The 19,790-nt window shown below is 39.4% G+C and overlaps 1 protein-coding gene across 1 annotated transcript in view; it reads left to right on the top strand.

Moving 5' to 3' along the window:
• Positions 1 to 19,790, top strand: part of LDAH (lipid droplet associated hydrolase) — a 131,356-nt gene that overhangs the window by 15,918 nt on the left and 95,648 nt on the right. Inside the window, exon 4 of the mRNA XM_062209022.1 lies at positions 16,564 to 16,733. Within this exon, the coding sequence (XP_062065006.1) occupies positions 16,564 to 16,733 (170 nt within the window). The remainder of the gene's footprint in view (positions 1 to 16,563; positions 16,734 to 19,790) is intronic.

The raw sequence follows: 19,790 nt of genomic DNA, 5'->3' as shown, positions 1-19,790 counted from the left end.
GGCTTTAGGCCTTGTAAGTTAAGAGGCCCAGACCTATCCATCTCTTCACATGGGGTATATCCTAAGGGAGGTGTGAACCTCCCAGGGGAAGGCACTCTGTTGACTTTCATTACTTGGCTGGCCTGGGATGCAAGTTCTTTTGGGACCCTTCCTAGGCACTAGTCCCATGCATGAGGTCTCCAGCCTCATCACCCTCCTCCCCCATCCTACTCATTTCCCAAAGACTCCACCTCCTGATACCATCCCATTTCAGGGTGGGGTTCCACCATACGTATTGATAGAGGAAGAGACAAGCATTCAGACCGTATGAGTAAGTTTTGAAAGTTGAGTAAAATTTGGATTTGGATGTGGAAGTGGAGTAACCATGAGGGACTCCTACAGAAGGGAGTGAGATGTAATGAGTGAGCTACTGCTATGCAGGGCCAAACTGACAGAAGACTTGAGAGCTGGGGAGAGAGCTAGGACTCCATGTGGTAGGCTGCTGGAAGGGTTTTTTGGTTTTTTAAAGACTTTATTTTATTTGAAAGTTAGAGTTACAGAGAGACAGAAACAGAGATCGTCCATCTGCTAATTCACTTCCCAAATGACCACAATGGCCAGGGCTGGACCAGGCTGAAGCTGGGAACCAGGAGCTTCATCTGGGTCTCCCCACAACAGTGGCAGGGGCCTAAGCACTTGGGCCATCTTCCACTCCTTTCCTAGGCCATTATTAGGGAACTATATCAGAAGTGAAACAGCCAGGACTTTACCTTTTGGGAGTTGAACTGGCACCCGTATGGGTTGCCCATTACAGGTGGCAGCTTTAGCCTCTTTGCCACAATGCCAACCCCATGCTGGGAAGGCTTTTAAATGGAGGAAGTACTGCCATAATTTAAAAAAAATGAGGAGATGGGGCTGGTGCTGTGTGTTAGCAGGTAAAGCCACCACCTGCAATGCTGGCATTCCATATGGGCACCAGTTTGAGTCCTGGCTGCTCCACTTCCTGTCTAGCTCCCTGCTAATGTGCCTGGGAAAGCAGCAGATGGCCCAAGTGCTCGGGACTCTGTAACCACATGGGAGACCGGGAAGAAGTTCCTGGCTCCTGGCTTCAGATTGGCCCTGTTTTGTCCATGGCAGCCATTTGGGGAGTGAAAGCAGATGGAAGATATCTTCCTCTTTCAATCTCTCTCTCTCTCCCTCTCCCTCTCCCTCTTTCTCCCTCTAACTCTGCCTTTCAAATGAATAAATACATCTTTTAAAAAATGAGATGAATCAAGACAACCATAACTTACATTTTCAACAGACATTCCATTCGAGGGCCTTTTGTCTTAGTGGCCCCCCTTAATTGGAGGTGAGAGAGAGGTGACTGTGGCCACATGGCTGCTGTGCTCCTGGTTCTTCTGTGTCTCCTGTCATGTGAGCACTTTTTGTACTTACTGAGCTTCTAAGTTTTGACGATATGGTGCTATAAAATACATTCTACTTTTGTTGTATATTCATGATTATTTTAGTGATGTGTAAGTTTTACTCTACAAAAACCTATACTCTATGAATGATCTGAATGATACTCAGGGTTTTGGTGGGGTTTTTTTTTTGTTTTGTTTTGTTTTTTAAGATTTTATTTATTTATTTGAGAGGTAGAGCTAGAGAGAAAGAGAGAAAGTTGTCCATCTATTGGTTCATTCCCCAAAAGGCCTCTCCGGGAATCAGGGTTTGTTTTGATTGTATTTTTTAAGTATGTACTCTGTCTTTACCCTCTAAGCATCATCACAGATATAATTTGTGTTTTCAAATTTAAATATAGTAGCAATAAACATGATTACATATGTTAGCTCTTCTGAACACCCTCTAAGGAAGATGACTTTATTAATCTATATTATTATTTATTATTATTCTTTTTGGGTACATGTTGTATGTCAAATAAATAGTATCAGTTTATCTAGTTTATCTAGTCTTTAACCTTATATTTTGGAGCTAACTTTTTTTTTAACTTTTATTTAATGAATATAAATTTCCAATGTACAGCTTATGGATTACAATGGCTTCCCCCCCCCCCCCATAACCCTCCCGTTTCCCACTCCCTCTCCCCTTCCATTCACATTAAGATTCATTTTCAATTCTCTTTATATACAGAAGATCAGTTTAGTATATATTAAGTAAAGATTTCAACAGTTTGCACCCACATAGAAACACAAAGTGAAAAATACTGTTTGAGTACTAGTTATAGCGTTAAATCACAATGTACAGCACATTAAGGACAGAGATCCTACATGAGGAGTAAGTGCACAGTGACTCCTGTTGTTGACTTAACAAATTGACACTCTTGTTTATGGCATCAGTAATCTCCCTAGGCTCTTGTCATGAGTTGCCAAAGCTATGGAAGCCTTTTGAGTTCACCAACTCTTATCATATTTAGACAAGGTCATAGTCAAAGTGGAAGTTCTCTCCTCCCTTCAGAGAAAGGTGCCTCCTTCTTTGATGACCTGTTCTTTCCACTGGGATCTCATTCGTGGAGATCTTTCATTTAGGTCTTTTTTTTTTTTTTTTTTTTTTTTTTTGCCAGAGTGTCTTGGCTTTCCGTGCCTGAAATACTCTCATGGGCTTTTCAGCCGGATCCGAATGCCTTAAGGGCTGATTCTGAGGCCAGAGTGTTGTTTAGGATATCTGCCATTCTATGAGTCTGCTGTGTATCCTGCTTCCCATGTTGGATCGTTCTCTCCCTTTTTTGTTCTATCAATTAGTATTTTCAGACACTAGTCTTGTTTATGTGATTCTTTTGATTCTTAGTCCTATCATTATGATCAACTGTGAACAGAAATTGATCAAATGGACTAGTGAGATGGCATTGGTACATGCAACCTTGATGGGATTGAATTGGAATCCCCTGGTATGTTTCTAACTCTACCGTTTGGGGCAAGTCAGCTTGAGCATGTCCCAAATTGTACATCTCTTCCCTCTCTTATTCCTACTCTTATATTTAACAGGGATCACTTTTCAGTTAAGTTTCAACACTTAAGAATAACTGTATTAATTACAGAATTAAACCAATAGTACTAAGTAGAACAAAAAAAAAAATACTAAGAGGGATAACGTATTAAGTTGTTCATCAACAGTCAGGGCAAGGGCTGATCAAGTCACTGTTTCTCATAGTGTCCATTTCACTTTAACAGGTTTCCTTTTTGGTGCTCAGTTGTCGCCGATCAGGGAGAACATATGATATTTGTCCCTTTGGGACTGGCTTATTTCACTCAGCATGATATTTTCCAGATTCCTCCATTTTGTTGCAAATGACCAGATTTCATTGTTTTTGACTGCTGTATAGTATTCTATAGAGTACATATCCCATAATTTCTTTATTCAGTCTACTGTTGATGGGCATTTAGATTGATTCCAGGTCTTAGCTACTGTGAATTGAGCAGCAATAAACATTAAGGTGCAGACTGCTTTTTTGTTTGCCGATTTAATTTCCTTTGGGTAAATTCCAAGGAGTGGGATGGCTGGGTTGAATGGTAGGGTTATATTCAGGTTTCTGAGGAATCTCCAGACTGACTTCCATAGTGGCTTAACCAGTTTGCATTCCCACCAACAGTGGGTTAGTGTCCCTTTTTCCCCACATCCTCTCCAGCATCTATTGTTGGTAGATTTCTGAATGTGAGCCATTCTCACCGGGGTGAGGTGAAACCTCATTGTGGTTTTGATTTGCATTTCCCTGATTGCTAGTGAACTTGAACATTTTTTTCATGTGCCTGTTGGCATTTGGATTTCCTCTTTTGAAAAATGTCTATTGAGGTCCTTGACCCATCTCTTAAGTGGGTTGTTTGTTTTGTTGTTGTGGAGTTTCTTTATCTTTTTGTAGATTCTGGTTATTAATCATTTATCTGTTGCATAGTTTGCAAATATTTTTTCCCATTCTTTTTTTTTTTTTTTTTTTGACAGGCAGAGTGGATAGTGAGAGAGAGAGACAGAGAGAAAGGTCTTCCTTTTGCCGTTGGTTCACCCTCCAATGGCCGCCGCGGTAGCGCGCTGCGGCCGGCGCACCGCGCTGTTCCGATGGCAGGAACCAGGTACTTATCCTGGTCTCCCATGGGGTGCAGGGCCCAAACACTTGGGCCATCCTCCACTGCACTCCCTGGCCACAGCAGAGGGCTGGCCTGGAAGAGGGGCAACCGGGACAGGATCGGTGCCCCGACCGAGACTAGAACCCGGTGTGCTGGCGCCGCAAGGCGGAGGATTAGCCTGTTGAGCCACGGCGCCGGCCTATTTTTTCCCATTCTGTCAGTTGCCTCTTCACTCTCCTGACTGTTTCTTTTGAAGTACAGAAACTTCTCAATTTGATGCAATCCCAATAGTTAATTTTGGCTTTGACTGCCTGTGCCTCCAGGGTCTTTTCCAGGAAGTCTTTGCCAGTGCCAATATCTTGCAGGGTTTCTCCAATGTTCTCTAATAATTTTTTTCTTTTTTTTTTTTATTATTAAACTTTTATTTAATGAATATAAATTTCCAAAGTACAGCTTATGGGTTACAATGGCTTCCCCCCTCCCAAAACTTCCCTCCCACCCACAACCCTCCCCTTTCCCGCTCCCTCTCCCCTTCCAATCACATCAAGAGTCATTTTCAATTCTCTTTGTATACAGAAGATCAGTTTAGTATATATTAGGTAAAGATTTCAACAGTTTGCCCCCATATAGCAACACAAAGTGAAAAAAAATACTGTTGGAGTACTAGTTATAGCATTAAATAAGAGTGTACAGCACATTAAAGACAGAGATCCTACATAATATTTTTTTAAAAAATTAATTAATTTTCTATGCCATTTCCAATTTAACACCAGATTTTTTTTTAATTTCCAATTATCTTTATATACAGAAGATCGATTCAGTATATAATTAGTAAAGATCTCATCAGTTTGTACCCACGCAGAAACACAAAGTGTAAAAATACTGTTTCAGTACTAGTTATAGCATCACTGCACATTAGACAACACATTAAGGACAGTTCCCACATGGGATGTAAGTACACAGTGACTCCTGTTGCTGACTTAACAATTTGACACTCCTGTTCATGGCGTCAGTAATCTCCCTAGGCTCTAGTCATGAGTTGCCAGGGCTATGGAAGCCTTTAGAGTTCGCTGACTTTGATCTTATTCCGATAGGGTCATAGTCAAAGTGGAAGTTCTCTCCTCCCTTCAGAGAAACGTACCTCCTTCTTTGATGGCCCCGTTCTTTCCACTGGGATCTCACTCACAGAGATCTTTCATTTAGGTCTTCTTTTTTTTTTTTTCTTTTCCATGGTATCTTGGCTTTCCATGCCTACAATACTCTCATGGGTTCTTCAGCCAGATCCGAATGCCTTAAGGGCTGATTCTGAGGCCAGAGTGTTGTTTAGGACATCTGCCATTCTATGAGTCTGCTGTGTATCCCACTTCCCATGTTGGATCTTTCTCTCCCTTTTTGATTCTATCAGTTAGTATTAGCAGACACTTGTCTTGTTTGTGTGATCCCTTTGACTCTTAGACCTATCAGAGCCATCAATTGTGAACTGAAATTGATCACTTGGACTAGTGAGATGGCATTGGTACATCCCACCTTGATGGGATTGTATTGGAATCCCCTGGCACATTTCTAACTCCACCATTTGGGGCAAGTCCGATTGAGCATGTCCCAAATTGTACATCTACTCCCTCTCTTTTTCCACTCTTAAATTTAACAGGGATCACTTTTCAGTTAAAATTTAAACACCTAAGAATAATTGTGTGTTAATTACAGAGTTCAACCACTAGTACTAGAACAACAACAACAACAACAAATACTAAAAGGATAAAGTATTACATTGTACATCTAGAGTCAGGACAAGAGCTGATCAGGTCATTGTTTCTTATAGTGTCCATTTCACTTAACAGGTTTCCCCTTTGGTGTTCAGTTGTCGCCGATCAGGGAAAACAAATGATATTTGTCTCTTTGGGACTGGCTTAATTCACTCAGCATGATATTTTCCAGATTCCTCCATCTTGTTGCAAATGACTGGGTTTCATTGTTTCTTACTGCTGTATAGTATTCTCTGGAGTACATGTCCCATAATTTCTTTATCCAGTCTACTGTTGATGGGCATTTTGGTTGGTTCCAGCTCTTAGCTATTGTGAATTGAGCTGCAATAAACATTAATGTGCAGATGGCTTTTTTTTAGCCAAATTAATTTCCTTTGGGTAAATTCCAAGGAGTGGGATGGCTGGGTTGAATGGTAGGGTTATATTCAGGTTTCTGAGGAATCTCCAGACTGACTTCCATAGTGGCTTAACCAGTTTGCATTCCCACCAACAGTGGGTTAGTGTCCCTTTTTCCCCACATCCTCTCCAGCATCTATTGTTGGTAGATTTCTGAATGTGAGCCATTCTCACCGGGGTGAGGTGAAACCTCATTGTGGTTTTGATTTGCATTTCTCTGATTGCTAGTGATCTTGAACATTTTTTAATGTGTCTGTTGGCCATTTGGATTTCCTCTTTTGAAAAATGTCTATTGAGGTCCTTGACCCATCTCTTAAGTGGGTTGTTTGTTTTGTTGTTGTGGATTTTCTTGACTTCTTTTTAGATTCTGGTTATCAACCCTTTATCTGTAGTATAGTTTGCAAATATTTTTTCCCATTCTGTTGGTTGCCTCTTCACTTTCCTGACTGTTTCTTTTGAAGTACAGAAACTTCTCAATCTGATGCAATCCCAAATGTTAATTTTGGTTTTGAATGCCTGTGCTCCTGGGGTCTTTTCCAAGAAGCCTTTGCCTGTACCTATATCTTGCAGGGTTTCTCCAATGCTCTCTAATAATTTGATGGTTTCAGGTCGTAGATTTAAGTCTTTAATCCATGTTGAGTGAATTTTTGTGTAAGCTGAAAGGTATGGGTCTTGCTTCAAGCTTCTGCACGTGGAAATCCAATTTTCCCAGCACCATTTATTGAATAGGCTGTCCTTATTCCAGGGATTAGTTTTGGATCTTTGATCAAATATAAGTTGGCTGTAGATGTTTGGATTGCTTTCTGGTGTTTCTATTCTGTTCCATTGGTCTATCCACCTGTTTCTGTACCAGTACCATGCTGTTTTGATAACAACTGCCCTGTAGTATGCCCTGAAATCTGGGATTGTGATGCCTCCGGCTTTGTTTTTGTTGTACAAGATTGCTTTGGCTATTCGAGGTCTTCTGTGTCTCCATATGAATTTCAGCATCATTTTTTCCAGATCTGAGAAGAATGTCTTTGGTATCTTGATTGGTATTGCTTTGAATGTATAAATTGCTTTTGGGAGAATGGACATTTTGATGATATTGATTCTTCCAATCCATGAGCATGGAAGATTTCTCCATTTTTTGGTATCCTCTTCTATTTCTTTCTTTAAGGTTTTGTAGTTTTCATCGTAGAGATCTTTAACGTCCTTGGTTAAGTTTATTCCAAGGTATTTGATTGTTTTTGTATCTATTGTGAATGGGATTGATCTTAGAAGTTCTTCTTCAGCCGTGGCATTGCCTCTGTATACAAAGGCTGTTGATTTTTGTGCATTGATTTTATATCCTGCTACTTTGCCAAACTCTTCGATGAGTTCCAGTAGTCTCTTAGTAGAGTTCTTTGGGTCCCCTAAATAAAGAATCATATCATCTGCAAAGAGGGATAGTTTGAGTTCTTCCTTCCCGATTTGTATCCCTTTAATTTCTTTTTCTTGCCTAATAGCTCTGGCTAAAACTTCCAGAACTATATTGAAGAGCAGTGGTGAGAGTGGGCATCCCTGTCTGGTACCAGATCTCAGCGGAAATGCTTCCAACTTTTCCCCATTCTATAGGATGCTGGCCGTGGGTTTTTCATATATTGCTTTGATTATATTGAGGAATGTTCCTTCCATACCCAGTTTGCTTAGAGTTTTCATCATGAAAGGGTGTTGTATTTTATCAAATGCTTTCTCTGCATCTATTGAGAGAATCATATCATATCAGAGAACACTAAGCAGGGTAAATACTCTAAAGTCTTCACCCAGGTATGATATATGTAAATTGCAGAAAACCAAAAACAAGGGGAAAGTCTTGAAAAAAGGTAGAGGGAGGCCGGCGCCGTGGCTCAACAGGCTAATCCTCCGCCTTGCGGCGCCGGCACACCGGGTTCTAGTCCCGGTCGGGGCACCGATCCTGTCCCGGATGCCCCTTTTCCAGGCCAGCTCTCTGCTGTGGCCAGGGAGTGCAGTGGAGGATGGCCCAAGTGTTTGGGCTCTGCACCCCAGGGGAGACCAGGATAAGCACCTGGCTCCTGCCATCGGAACAGCGCGGTGCGCCGGCCGCAGCGCGCTACCGCGGCGGCCATTGGAGGGTGAACCAACGGCAAAAGGAAGACCTTTCTCTCTGTCTCTCCATCTCACTGTCCACTCTGCCTGTCAAAAATAAAAAAAATAAAATAAAAATAAAAATAAAAAAAAAAGAAAAAAGAAAAAAGGTAGAGGGAAAAAGTCTTACCAGTGAAAAACAAATATGAGAATTACAGGGAACTTCTTGTCAAAAACCATTTAAGCAAGGAGAGAATGAAGTGAAGTCTTTGGCATTGAAAGAAAAGTGCCACCAGTCTACAATTCTATATCTAATGAAATTATCTTTCAGAATTAAAGGAAAAACAAAGGCTTTCAGACAAATGCTAAGGCCATAGATCTGCCTTAGAAAAAATATTGCAAGATGCTCTTTAGGGAAAAGGAAAATGATAAAGTTTAGAAACTAAAATATTTGTAAAGAAAGGGACAGCATTGGAGAAGGAATAAATGAAGATTTAAAATATGTTTATTTTTCTTATTCTAAATTGACCTGATAGCTATTTGTTCAGAGTAATACAAGTAACATTAACAAACAATAATATAATAATAATATATATAAAATAATAAAATAACAATTGAGTGATTATTAAATATGGATCAGTAAAATGATGGAAGAGAGGAATTGGGAAAATTTAGTTTCAATGTACCTGGACTAAAAGTGCCATGGTATAGTGTTATTTATATTAATTTACATTGCATATATTGTAAATTCAAGAGCAACCACTGAACCTTTTAAAATTATAATTAATATGATGTGAAGAAAGAAAATGGGGTCATATAAAATGTTGAACTAAAGTTAGAGAAGGTAGAAGAAAGGAAGTTTTAAAAAAGAAATAATAAATTTAACAAATAGAAGACATTCACAAAAATGGTATGTACTAGTCTAACTGTCATTAATCATTTTAAGTATTGTCTGAATATACCAATTGAAAGAGACTGTTTGGAATAGATTTTAAAAGATCTTATTATACTCATGTTGTATACAACAAACTCACTTTGACTATAAAGATACAGCTCAATTATAAAATGTAAAGGGGTGTAGAAATACATGCCATGCCAGCACTAATTGAAGAGAAGTTACAGTGGCAGCTATTTTACTCTATTAGAACTAATAAACAAATTCAGTAAAGTTGAGGATATAAAATCAACAAATATCAGTTTTAAGTTTCCATACAGTAACAAAGTACTATCTGAAAAAGAAAAACTCTAATTAACAGTAGCATCAAAAATGATAAAAAAAAAAAAAACAGACAATCTTAAAAGTGTGAACTCATAGAAACAGGTGTTTGTCAGGACTACAAAGTGGGGGAAATTGGAAGACATACAAATAGCCAACAGACACATGAAAAAATGCTCAGACCACTAGCCATCAAGGAAATACAAATAAAAACCACAGTGAAGTTTCACCTCATCTCAAGTTAGAATCAAAAAATAATAAATACTGGTGAGGATGTGAAGAAAAGGTACCGTAATACACTGTTGATGGGAATGTAAACTGTCATAACCATTATGGGACAGTATTGAGATTTCTTAGAAATCTGAAAATAGATCTGCTATATGACCTAGCCATCCCACTCTTGGGAATTTACCCAAATGAAATGAAATCACCTCCATGTTTATGGCAGCTCAATTCAAAATAGTTAAGATATGGAATCAACCCAAATGTCCATCAACTGATGACTGGATGAAGAAAATGTGGTATATATGCATTATAGAATACTACTCAGCCATAAAAATGAATGAAATCCAGTCTTTTGCAACAAAATGGATGCAACTGGAAGCCATTATGCTTAGTGAAATAAGCCAGACCCCCAAAAGACAAATATCATGTTTTCTCTGATATGTGGTAGTTAATATAGAATCCAAAAATTCATATGAATGAAATGGGGGAAAAAAAAAGAATGTACACATGTCAATAAATGAAATAAAAACAACTAAAAAAGAAATAAGTGAAAATAAAATTTCTATTATAAAATAAAAGCATCAACTTTAAATTATAAGATAAATAATTTCCAGGGATCTAATGTTTAACATGGTGATTATAGTTAATACTATATCATATATATGAAAGTTGCCAAGGGATTAGGTCTTCAAAGAAAAAGAAAAGATCCTAAACCAATAATCAGTAACCTTCCAAATAGGAAAGTGGCAGCTTCAGATGGTTTTACTGGTAAATTCTGCTGATGAAGAAATTATACCAATTCTCTATCTTTCAGAAAATAAAAGTAGAAGCAACATTTCCTAACTCATTCTGTGAGGCCAGGTTTACTATATTAGCAACATGAGATAAAGATGTTTAAGTTTCTGGCCGGCACTGCGGCTCAATAGGCTAATCCTCCGCCTGCGGCGCCAGCACACCGGGTTCTAGTCCCGGTCAGGGCACCAGATTCTGTCCTGGTTTCCCCTCTTCCAAGCCAGCTCTCTGCTATGGCCCGGGAGTACAGTGGAGGATGCCCCAGGTCTTTGGGCCCTGCACCCACATGGGAGACCAGGAGAAGCACCTGGCTCCTGGCTTCGGATCAGCGCGATGCGTGAGCCATAGCACGCCGGCTGCAGCGGCCATTGGAGGGTGAACCAATGGCAAAAGGAAGACCGTTCTGTCTCTCTCTCTCACTGTCCACTTTGCCTATCAAAAAAAAAAAAAAAAAGATGTTTAAGTTTCCAAAAAAGGAAAACTATATAACAATACCTTTTATCAACATAGACACAAAAATTCTCAACAAAATATTAAATCAAATCCAACAATATATAAGATCAATTAACCACCAGAGTGGGATTAATACAAGGCTGTTTTAACAGTTGAAAATCAATTAATATAATCCATCATATCAACAAGCCAAAGAAGAAAAATCATGTTCATATCAATTGATACAGAAACACATTTGACAAAATGTAATACTAATTTAAGATTAAAATGCTCAGCAACTAGGAATACAGGGAGAAATTCCTCATCTTGATAAAGACTACCTACAAAAAAACCTATAGCTAATATCATACTTAATGGTGAAAAATGGGATTTTCCTCTAAGACAGGGATCAAGACAAGGATTGCCCCCATTCCTGTTGAACATTGTGCTAGAATTCCTAGCTAGTGCAATAAGACAAGAAAAGCAATTCAGAAGGAAGAAATAAAATTACCTTAGTTCACAGATGATATAATTGTCTATGTAGGAAATACAAAAAAATCGATAACAACAAAAACTGTTGGAATTAATGTGATTATAGCAATATTGCAAAGTGCAAGGTTATTTGAGGCCAATTTTAATGTGTGAAAAATTAGAATTAAAAGTTAAGTCTGACCGGCGCCACAGCTCACTAGGCTAATCCTCCGCCTTGCGGTGCCGGCACACTGGGTTCTAGTCCCAGTCGGGGTGCCGGGTTCTGTCCTGGTTGCCCCTCTTCCAGGCCAGCTCTCTGCTGTGGCCAGGGAGTGCAGTGGAGGATGGCCCAAGTCCTTAGGCCCTGCACCCCATGGGAGACCAGGAGAAGCACCTGGCTCCTGCCATCTGATCAGCGTGGTGCGCCGGCTGCAGTGCACCAGCTGCGGCGGCCATTGGAGGGTGAACCAACGGCAAAGGAAGACCTTCTCTCTGTCTCTGTCTCTCACTGTCCACTCTGCCTGTCCAAAAAAAAAAAAAAAAAAAAAAAAGTTAAGTCTGTTTTGGTGCAAAGAAATTTTTGAAATCTATTCATAGTTTTCTCATAAAATGCATTTTCCATTAACTTTTTGGACCCCCCCTCCCCATATAAATGAAGTCAATTGTGGGTGGAACATTTATCCTAGTGGTTAAGATGCTCACACCTCCTGTCAGAGTACTCTAGTTCAATACCTGACTCTAGCTCCTGAATCCAGCTTTCTGCTAATACAGATACTGGAAGACAGTACTGATGGCTCAAATAATTAGGTTCCCACCACCTATGTGGGGGATCTGAATTGAGTTCCCAACTTCAGCACCTGGTCCAGTCCCAGCTAATGCAGGCATTTAGGATATGAACTAGTGGACGTGTGTTCTCTCTCTGACTCTCAAGTAAATAAGTATTTTAAAAGTCAGTTGTTTTCCTATTTAGTAGCAGTGAAAACTTAGAGTTTAAAATTAAAAACACTTAGGCCGACGCCACGGCTCACTAGGCTAATCCTCCCCCTGTGGCGCTGGAACCCCAGGTTTTGGTCCCAGTTGGGGCGCCAGATTCTGTTGCTCCTCTTCCAGTCCAGCTCTCTGCTGTGGCCCAGGAGTGCAGAGGAGGATGGCCCAAGTCCTTGGGCCCTGCACCCCATGGGAGACCAGGAGAAGCACCTGGCTCCTGCCTTCGGATCAGCGCGGTACACCGGCCACAGCGGCCATTGGAGGGTGAACCAACGGAAAAGGAAGACCTTTCTCCCTGTCTCTCTCACTGTCCACTCTGCCTGTCCAAAAAAAAAAAAAATTAAAAACACTTTACATTAGAACTAGAGTATATTTTGAAGGCTGAGTGAATATTGATTACCTAGCAGTGAAACATTTTAATAGGAATAGTGAAAGAAAATTGAATAACAAATTGCATTGCCTTGGTTAAAAAAACATGTATTTCAGCAGGCATCATTTTTGAAAATGTGACTGAGAGTGAATAAAGTATACAGAAAATACTTGCTTCTAAGAATGTACCCAAAATTAGGGGTTTAATACTATTGTGTTTCATTTGTTGGGAAATTTGTATGTTGAGAATTTGTTTTTGCTACCTTATGTTGTGTTTGAAAAACAGGTGTTAAAAGAAATCTTGCTAGAAGAGGCTTCTTTAACAAGCTAAACTTCCAAAAGCTGCCAGCCACTTGTCTTTAATATGAATTCTAGCAAAAGAAGACAGAAACCAAAGACAGAGGGAGCTAGAAAGTACAGAGTGAGCTTCCCTAATAACGTTAGTCCAAATCCCAAATACTCCAAAATCCACAACCTTTTGAGTATGAAAATAATGCTCTAAAAGCCTTGGATTTTGGAGCATTTTAGGTCTTTGGATTTTTGGACTTCAGATACTCAACAGGTAAAGTTTAAGCAGATATTCCAAAATCTAAAAAACTCTGAAATCTGAAGCAGTTCTAAGCACTTCAGATAGGGGATATTCAACCTGTAGTGGAAATACCGCAAGTACACAGTGAGGGATAATTCCTCTTCTTTTGTTGTGTTCAAACTTCTTGATGGCAAGTCTTATTCCCATGTTCTCAACTTGGTGAGAGTGGCCACCCATGGTAGAGAGAAACTACAAGTGTGTATATATATATATATATATATATATATATATATATATACATACACACACATACACACACACATTGAATTACTATATTACCGCAACATTGAGCTATCACAGTAAGCTATATGAAGTCATGTTAAAGACAAAGGCAAACATTTGAACAGGATGTGAATAATGATTTTGAAAGTTGAAACTAGCCTTGAAGGATAACCCTAGATCAGGGATTCTCAAACTTCAGCATCTGAATCATCTGGAGGGTTTATCAAAACCCACGTGGTTGCCCCCTGGGCTATTGGTTCAGTGGATCTTGGGTGGGACCTGAGAATTTGTATTTCTATTAAACTCCCAGGTAATGTTTATACTCCTGGTCCTAGACCACATTTTCAGAACCACTGCCCGAGGTCTGCCCCCATTAAGCACTGAAAACCAGTAGAAAGTATCTGTTGTGTGTCTGCATTTCTAGGGAATGTTTCTAATTCTTTTTTTAAATGGACATCTTATTACTCATAACTTGTTTGGATTATGCTTATTGCTCTTTGTGCTGCAAGTATAATGTTGAGTTAGTAACTTAGTAATTAGAGCCTGCATTCTTTGCTACCTAATGAGAACAGTGCCATCTAGAGGAATTAGCCCACAGGGCCACTACAGAGCCAGAAGAAGCCTTGGTTTCCTAGAGCAGGTGAAAGGGCGACTCATCTTTGCCAGGAGTTACAGATGACTGACTTGAGTATGTGTGGTGCTACACAGGGCATACAATGAAATTGAAATGCCAGTCTGCACCTTATATAACAGTGCCTTTCCAGCTATGTTCCGTGAAGGCTAAATAGGGCTCTGGGCCTTGTCAAACACCCATTCAGGAGAAGCAATTCTGCTTTTATGTTTCATGAGGTGGAAGTCATGTTTGCAAGTGTTTACTATAATAGACTGCATCGGATAGGCAGGCTAGATATAATATTCTCCATTCAAGATTACTGTTCTAAGGTGCAGGTTTTCTGACATGCAAAATATGGCACGAACATTACATAATAATTGAGAGAAAGAGCATAAATTATAACAAGACATCAGATGTTGAGAGTGTATTTTGCTTCATAATTAGCACATGTTAAAATAATGAGCAGTTGGAAATAATATTCTAGTTGTACCACATTATCAAATTGAATGCAATTAGGAGAACAGATGTTTACCAGTGTCAGAAGGGGATGATTTGAGAGTAAAACTGGGACAAGAAATTCTGAGGAATTAGAAGTATAAACTGTTTTCTGGCTTTGATTTACCAGAACTAGCTTACTTGATGGCAAATGCATTGTCAACCATTTCAGCTCATTTGTGTAAGAGGTATAAAATAGAAGCTAGAAATCATACTGGTTTACTTTTAGGAGGTAACATTACCTAAAAAATTTACACAATCTTGGCAGTTAACAATGTATTTGAGTCATGTTTACCTAAAGGAACAATACACTACTCCAACTGCTGTCCCCTTGGCAGAAAGAGAAAAACCAGCAGAACTTTCTCTCTGCCAGGACTAGAAATGGCAGAGGAACGTGGAGGTAACATGGAGTTACCAGACTAGTCCAAGAGAGGAACAATTAGTCAATCAATCTCAGAGCTCACAGTCACTAGATATGAAAGCAGTACATCTCTAGATCAGAAGCAGACCAAAAGGCAGAGCAAGAGAAGTTAAGAATCCAGCAACCTGTAGCCTCCCAGGGCAGACAGAAGGACAGGAAGTGTTGGCATGTCTGTCATTGCCAGATCGTTCTGCTCACTCCCTGCAGCCCTTAGATGTCTTCCCACTGCTCCAAACAGAGTCCAGACTCCTGGGTGTGATGCTCCCTGTCCTCCTTGATCAGTAACATCCTTCCTTTCCAACCAGTTGCTCTGTCTTACCCTATAACCACAAGTAAATACAGAACTCAGGGCTATTTCTAAAATAATACCCCCCCACACACTTTCATGCCTTTTGCTTTTGTTTTTGCTAAGCTTGTTAACAGTTTGTTCTTCTTGCTAAATCTGCCTCCTGTATCCCATATTTCTCCTGCTGAAATCCTTGGCAATCATTGGGTTTTGTCAGATGGAAAGCATAATTTGATGACTGTGATTTTCACAACCTATTTGGAGGCTAGTAATTATAAGTTATTTTAGGGGCTGTTGTGATACATCAGGTTAAGCTGCCACTTGGGTTGTCTGCATCCCATAATGGAGTGCCAGTTCGAGTTCTAGCTGCCCTGCTTCTCATCCAGCTTCCTGTTGATGCACCCAGGAGGGCAGCAGATGATGGCCTATGTACTTTGGCCCCTGCTGCCTGCATAGGAGATACAGATGAAGTTCTGGACTCTTGGCTTCAGCCTGTCCAGCCCTGGATATTGCAGGCATTTGAAGAGTGAACTAGCAGATAGAAACTAGCACTCCCCATCTCCCCCTTTCTGCCTTTCAAATAAATAAATATTTTTAGAAGTTATTTTATATGACTTGTGCTGGGGGATTATATAATTTTTTATTTGTTTTTTAAGTAAAATAGCAGTTTTAAATAGAAACCTTATCTTGCATCCCTTCCCCATGTTTCATACTTAAAAAGCTAGCAGAGTTTCACCAATGTTTACATATATTAGGGGAGGGGGTGCACTGCAATCTGTTTTAAGAAGCCTCAAGGATTCTGTTGTATGCTGAAGTTTGAGAAACACTGCCCTAAGCTAACGGTAATTCATGAAATATTGAAAGCTCATGGGCTTTAAAGACAAAGAGCCCTGGGTGTGACTCACCCCTCCCACTCAGTAGGACTGGACTGTCAGTAATGTTTATCAGCATAGAGATTTTCACCTATAAAATGAAAATGGTAATACTTCCTTTCTGTGGTTGTTGTGAGCATTGATTGTTATACTTGATTTCCTAATACTGTAGCTAGCATACTGTAGGCTTTTGTATGTGTGTGTGTGAATGGTAACTACTGTCACTGTTATTTCTTTTTTAGATTATTTTTCCATTGAAGTGATTTTCACTTATTGAGTGAAAGTGTGCTCATATTTTTGCTTTTAGGTCCAAATGCTCAAGAAATTAAGGACATCTATGGACTCAGTGGTCAAATAGAACACAAACTAGCCTTCCTGAGAACTCATGTGCCAAAGGAAATGAAGCTTGTGCTCATTGGCCATTCCATAGGCTGCTATATTTCTCTTCAGATCTTGAAGCGTGCTCCAGAGCTCCCAGTAAGTACACTTTAGGTGGTGACTAAGAATGCCTGATTATACACCTGCACAAACCCTCCTCAGCCTGCCTTTGCTCACGGTTAATGGATAAACAGAACACTGAGATGGCTGCTTGATAGCTGCCTTTGTCCTTGTCTCCATATTATTGTGAGCCTGTGTGATGTACATTTGTGAAATTCCCATAATGTTTCCAAGATTAATACTTAGGGAGATTTTTTTTTTTTCCAAATGAATACCTTTGAATCTGGGAGTTCTAATTTTACATTTAACTTGCTGTCTTTCATAAAGGAATAGTTAAGAGCAGTTAACAACTAAAACCTAGACAAGAAAAAGTCTTACCTGGGAACTTCTCAATCATGCCTTCTTTCAGAAGGAAGAAAATGTATCATCATCATTGATAGGCAAACGGCTATCATAATGGAATACAAAATCTTTACTTAGCTCCAAGCTGTTAGCCTTGATCTTGTCTGTTCTGTAGCTTGGTAGCCATTTTGAGAAAAACATTCATTCATTCCTTCTCAAGTACATCTGGGATGCCACTACGTGCCTGATAGGAAGTGAGGCACCTGAGAAACACAAGAACTATTTCAAGAGCCCAGGAAAGCAAGTTAACTATAAGAGACATAAAAACTTGAACTTTTACTAACACATACCAGTGAAATGACTCATTGAATGGATGTAGTAATTCACAAGATAATTTATTTCTTCATTCAGCCAGCACATACTAAGCCTTTGCCTTGAAGTATCAGGCACTATGCTATGTTTTTGAGAAATGTCATGGAGGAGAAGAACTACCAATGGCTGTGATTGCTGCCAATTTGTATTTGCTGAATCCTAGGTGTGAGGGAACACGTGCTTTTTTTTTTTTTTTCCCCAAAGAAACCTTTTATTTAAGGAATAACCTTATATTTAAGGAATATAAACTTCATGCATTTCATAAGTATAACTTTAAGAATATAGTGATTCTTCCCGCCATACCCGCCCTCCCACCCACGCTCCAACCCTTCCTCCTCCTCCCTCTCCCATTCCCACTCCCATTCTCCACTAAGATCCATTTTCAATTAACTTTATACACAGAAGACCCACTCTATACTAAGTAAAGAGTTCAACAATTTGCATGAAAAAAAAAAAAAACAAAACTGTTCCTCACCAGTAGAGAAAAGGGCTGTTCAAAGTCATTGCATCTTGAAGTTAATTTCACTTCTTTTTTTTAAGAAACTTAATTAACTTTAAAGAAACACCCAAGAATGATACATCTTTTGGAAGCACTTAAACATAATTGTAATACAACCCTTTGAGGACAGAGATCCTGCATAGGAAGTTAGTGCACAGTGACTTCTTTTGTAAATTTAACAATTAACACTTATGTATGACATCAGTGATCACCTGAGGCTCTTGACATGAGCTGCCTAGGCTATGGAAGCCTTTGGAATCCAAAAATGCTTGTCAGTATTTAGACAAGACCATAAGCAAAGTGGAAGTCTCTCTTTCCTTCAGAGAAAAGTACCTCCTTCTTGGATGATCACTTCTTTCCATTGGGGTCTCACCCACCGAGTTCCTTCATTTGGACATTTTTTGCCAGTGTCTTAGCTTTCTGAGCCAGAAATACTCTCATGGGATTTTCAGCCAGACCAGAATGCCTTAAGGGCTAATTCTGAGTGCTGCTTAAAGCGATTGACATTCTGTGAGTATTGTGTGGACTTGCGCCCCATGTTGAAGCATTCACTCCTTTTTAATTCTGTCTATCGGACACTTAATTCTATCCATATGATCACTGTAACACTTAAGATGGTATATTTTACCACCCAGCTTAAAGGGATTTGAGGTCCCATGGGAAGTTTTTAAACTGTACCCTTAGAAGTAAGTCCATAGGAATGTATGCGGAACTATACAGCTTTACATTTACAAACTTCATACTCTTCATAATTACAACTTTTGGAACATGATGATTCTTCTCACCATGCCTGCCCGCATACCCATACTCCCACCCCTCTTCTTCCTTTCCTCTCTTGTTCTCACTTTTATTTTTTACTGAGATCTAGTTTCATTTGACTTTATATACATATGTTTAACTCTATGTTAAGTAAAGAGTTCAACAAATAGTATGGGGAAAAAAAACTGTTCCTCAACAGTCAAGACAAGGGCTGTTCAAGTTATTGCTTCTCAAAGTATCAATTTCACTTCTACAGATTGCCTTTTAGGCACTCTATTAGTTATCACAGGTCAGAGAGAACATGTGGTATTTGTCCCTTTGGGACTGGCTTATTTCACTAAGGATGTTTTCCAGATAAATCCATTTTGTTGCAAATGACCAGATTTCTTTCTTTTTTTCTTTTTTTTTTTTTTTTTTGACACTGTGTAGGATTCCATGGTGAATATCCCATAATTTCTTTATCCAGTCTTCAGTTGAGAGGCATTTGGATTGATTCCATATGTTAGCTGTTGTGAATTGAGCCGCAATAAACACTGGGGTACAGATAACTAACTCTTTCACATGCTGATCTCATTTCCCTTGGGTAATTTCCCAGGAGTGGGATGGCTGGGTCGTATGGTAGGTCTATATTCAGATTTCTGAGACATCTCCATATTGTCTTCCATAGTGGCTTTACCAGTTCACATTCCCACCAACAGTGGATTAGGAGACGTTTTCCCCCACATCCTCATCAGCATTTGTTGTTTGTTGATTTCTGTATGAAAGCCATTCTAACTTGGGTGAGGTGAAACCTCATTGTGGTTTTGATTTGCATTTCCCTGATGGCTGGTGATCCTGAACATTGTTTCATGCATCTGTTGGCCATTTGGATTTCCTCTTTTGAAAAATGTCTATTTAAGTCCTTTGCCCATTTCTTAACTGGGTTGTTTGTTCTGTTGTTGTGGAGTTTCTTAATCTCTTTGTATATTATGGTTATTAATCCTTTATCAGTTACATAGTTTGCAAGTAATTTCTCCCATTCTGTCAGTTGCCTCTTGACTTTCTTGAGTGTTTCTTTTGCAGTACAGTAACTTCTCAATTTGATGTAATCCCATTTGTTAATTTTGACTTTGAATGCCTGTGCC

The sequence above is a fragment of the Lepus europaeus genome, chromosome 13, assembly GCF_033115175.1.
Source record: "Lepus europaeus isolate LE1 chromosome 13, mLepTim1.pri, whole genome shotgun sequence".
Lineage (NCBI taxonomy): Eukaryota > Metazoa > Chordata > Mammalia > Lagomorpha > Leporidae > Lepus > Lepus europaeus.
The sequence above is the reverse complement of the archived record's forward strand: the minus strand, read 5'-3'. Positions and strand labels throughout refer to the sequence as shown.